The sequence below is a fragment of the Gavialis gangeticus genome, unplaced genomic scaffold, assembly GCF_001723915.1.
Source record: "Gavialis gangeticus isolate Ggan-Ray unplaced genomic scaffold, GavGan_comp1, whole genome shotgun sequence".
Lineage (NCBI taxonomy): Eukaryota > Metazoa > Chordata > Crocodylia > Gavialidae > Gavialis > Gavialis gangeticus.
In genome coordinates, this window is record NW_017729032.1 from 205,786,251 (window position 1) to 205,788,249 (window position 1,999).

At 45.5% G+C, this 1,999-nt stretch overlaps 1 protein-coding gene and 1 long non-coding RNA gene across 8 annotated transcripts in view; one reads left to right on the forward strand and one right to left on the reverse strand.

Annotated features, from left to right (window-relative positions):
* Positions 1-1,999, forward strand: part of LOC109303368 (myelin-oligodendrocyte glycoprotein-like) — a 63,481-nt gene that overhangs the window by 34,108 nt on the left and 27,374 nt on the right. For all 7 annotated transcript variants that reach the window (XR_002099073.1, XM_019525580.1, XM_019525579.1 and 4 more), the window contains one exon: positions 1,714-1,797. Coding sequence is in view for 6 of the 7 variants with exons in the window: in XM_019525580.1 (XP_019381125.1) it covers positions 1,790-1,797 (8 nt within the window). In the remaining variant the exon portion in view is untranslated. The remainder of the gene's footprint in view (positions 1-1,713; positions 1,798-1,999) is intronic.
* The window catches only part of LOC109303369, a 23,815-nt gene that overhangs the window by 12,902 nt on the left and 8,914 nt on the right, over positions 1-1,999 (reverse strand). The gene's annotated exons all lie outside the window — the stretch shown is intronic.

The following is a 1,999-nucleotide window of genomic DNA, read 5'->3' on the forward strand; positions in this document are numbered from 1 at the left end:
TCTCGCAGATCTTTTTGTTCTCAGGAGTCTGTTTTCCCAGCTACTACTACCCTTTTGCAGGGACTTGCCTCCTGTAAAGTCCCTCCACAGGCACAGAATCACCACCACCCTTGGCCTGACCTCCAGTGGCTTGGTGCCTTTACCAAGACAACAGGGGGGGAAGAAAGGGCAAAATGCTCAGGGAACATTGTCCTTGTATTATTTTACATGTAAGGGAAGGCCACAGCATTCACAAACAGGAAGAAAGGCACAAGAATCCAACTATAAACATGCACAATATGACATCCAAGATGGTTACAAACAAGGGTCTAGGTCCACATACTCAGGTTGGGGCTTAGGGAGAAAAGAATCCAGTCAGGAAAGCTGCCCAGCCCACACCTAACGTAGACATGCTTCCCCCATAACAAAACAGAACAAATGGCACTTGTATTCAGTGACTGTTAACAAGTTACTCATGCTGGGCATGAAGAGTTTTTCCAAGGCTGAGGAAGGAAGCTGCTCCACCCTCTCAGTGCTTTCTGAGCTCCCCCGCTTACTTTGCCTTAAGGAAGGTGTCACAATCCCTAATTTATCCACTAACATTTTGCTTCAGCTTCAAACGTTCTGCACCAAGGAGCTTAGTTTCCCATGAGTCAGCTTTCCCTGCAACCCAGCCTATTGTCATGTAGGAGGGATGGTGTAAGGTAAGTCAAAAAAGATTTGTGGATGGAATCACTCCCACTCTGCCTCTGAAAGATGAAAAAGCTTCTCTCTCATAATTTGCCTGGGCTCTTTCTACTGCTGGCTTCTGCCTTCAGATCAGCCCAAGCAGCCACAAGGGACAGGTGACAGCCACAAGATTCAGGACAGAACATTGCAATAGTGAAGAATATATTCCAAGTACTAATGAAATGATGCATAGTTAGGGTTAGCAAAACAGAGGAGGGAGAATGGTAAAATCAGGCCGCTCCTACAACTCATCTTTGGAGCACAAGTACAAGAACACCAATACCAGTACCGTTTGTTCACTACCTCTTTGGAGGTTTACTGTAAAGGCAATATCTGCTCTTGGAAGTCACATGCATAATTCACCAGCAGCAGCGGATGACAGTGTAGATTGTGGCAGGCTTTGATCCCATGTCATTGACTCACCAATAACTGCTCCAGAGCCCTCCCTGCCCTAGTACCACTGAAGAACTACTATGCATCTAACATTTGCTCTTCCTTGAACCATAAAGGTTTCGGGGGGAAGTGTGGCATCTTCTCTTTGGTGGGGTTGCAACCACCTTGAGAAAGGAGGATTGGTCCAATTTAACCATTACAAAAATGGGAGGAGGAGGGAAAAGGGGAATATACTAGGGAGTTCCCTTAAACTGAAGCAGTCCATGCAGCTTTAACTGCACCTGCAGATGTGCAGCTGGTACAGCGCTTGGCAGTCATTTAGTCTGAGCAGCGCACTAAATATGGTGGTTAAACTCTAATCCCAGGTGGATGTCTCATAGGCAGCCCCACTATGGGCTGAGGATCCAAGCTTGGGCCTCTGGAGAGTTGTGAATCTTCTCCATCCTTTATGGTGCTAAAAGGTTAAAACTCCTTCATTTTATTTGTAAGGGAAAGAGAGGAATCAAAACATAGTAGTATAGCAAATTATGATAACAAGAATTTCCTTCTCGCTCCTTTGGCTTAAAGTCCTGACTGCAGAGATCATGTCTTTCTCACCTTGTTATTCCACAGAGGCAACACCATTCTCTGAGGAGGCACACATGGAGAAGTTAATGAAGTGAGAGATTTTGCAGCAACTGGTGCAAAAATGAAGAGGTAACCTAGTAACCCTTTGATGCATTGCAGCTGGTCAGGTGGTGGAAGCATTTGCAGAGTTAGTTAAAAACAATAACAACAACACATGGTGTTTCAGCTTTGATCAGACAAACACAATAAAGATAAACCAGACTGGGTGCACCAGATCCGCCCCCCCCCCCCCCCCCCCCCCCAAAAAAAAAAAAAAAACAAGGACAAAATT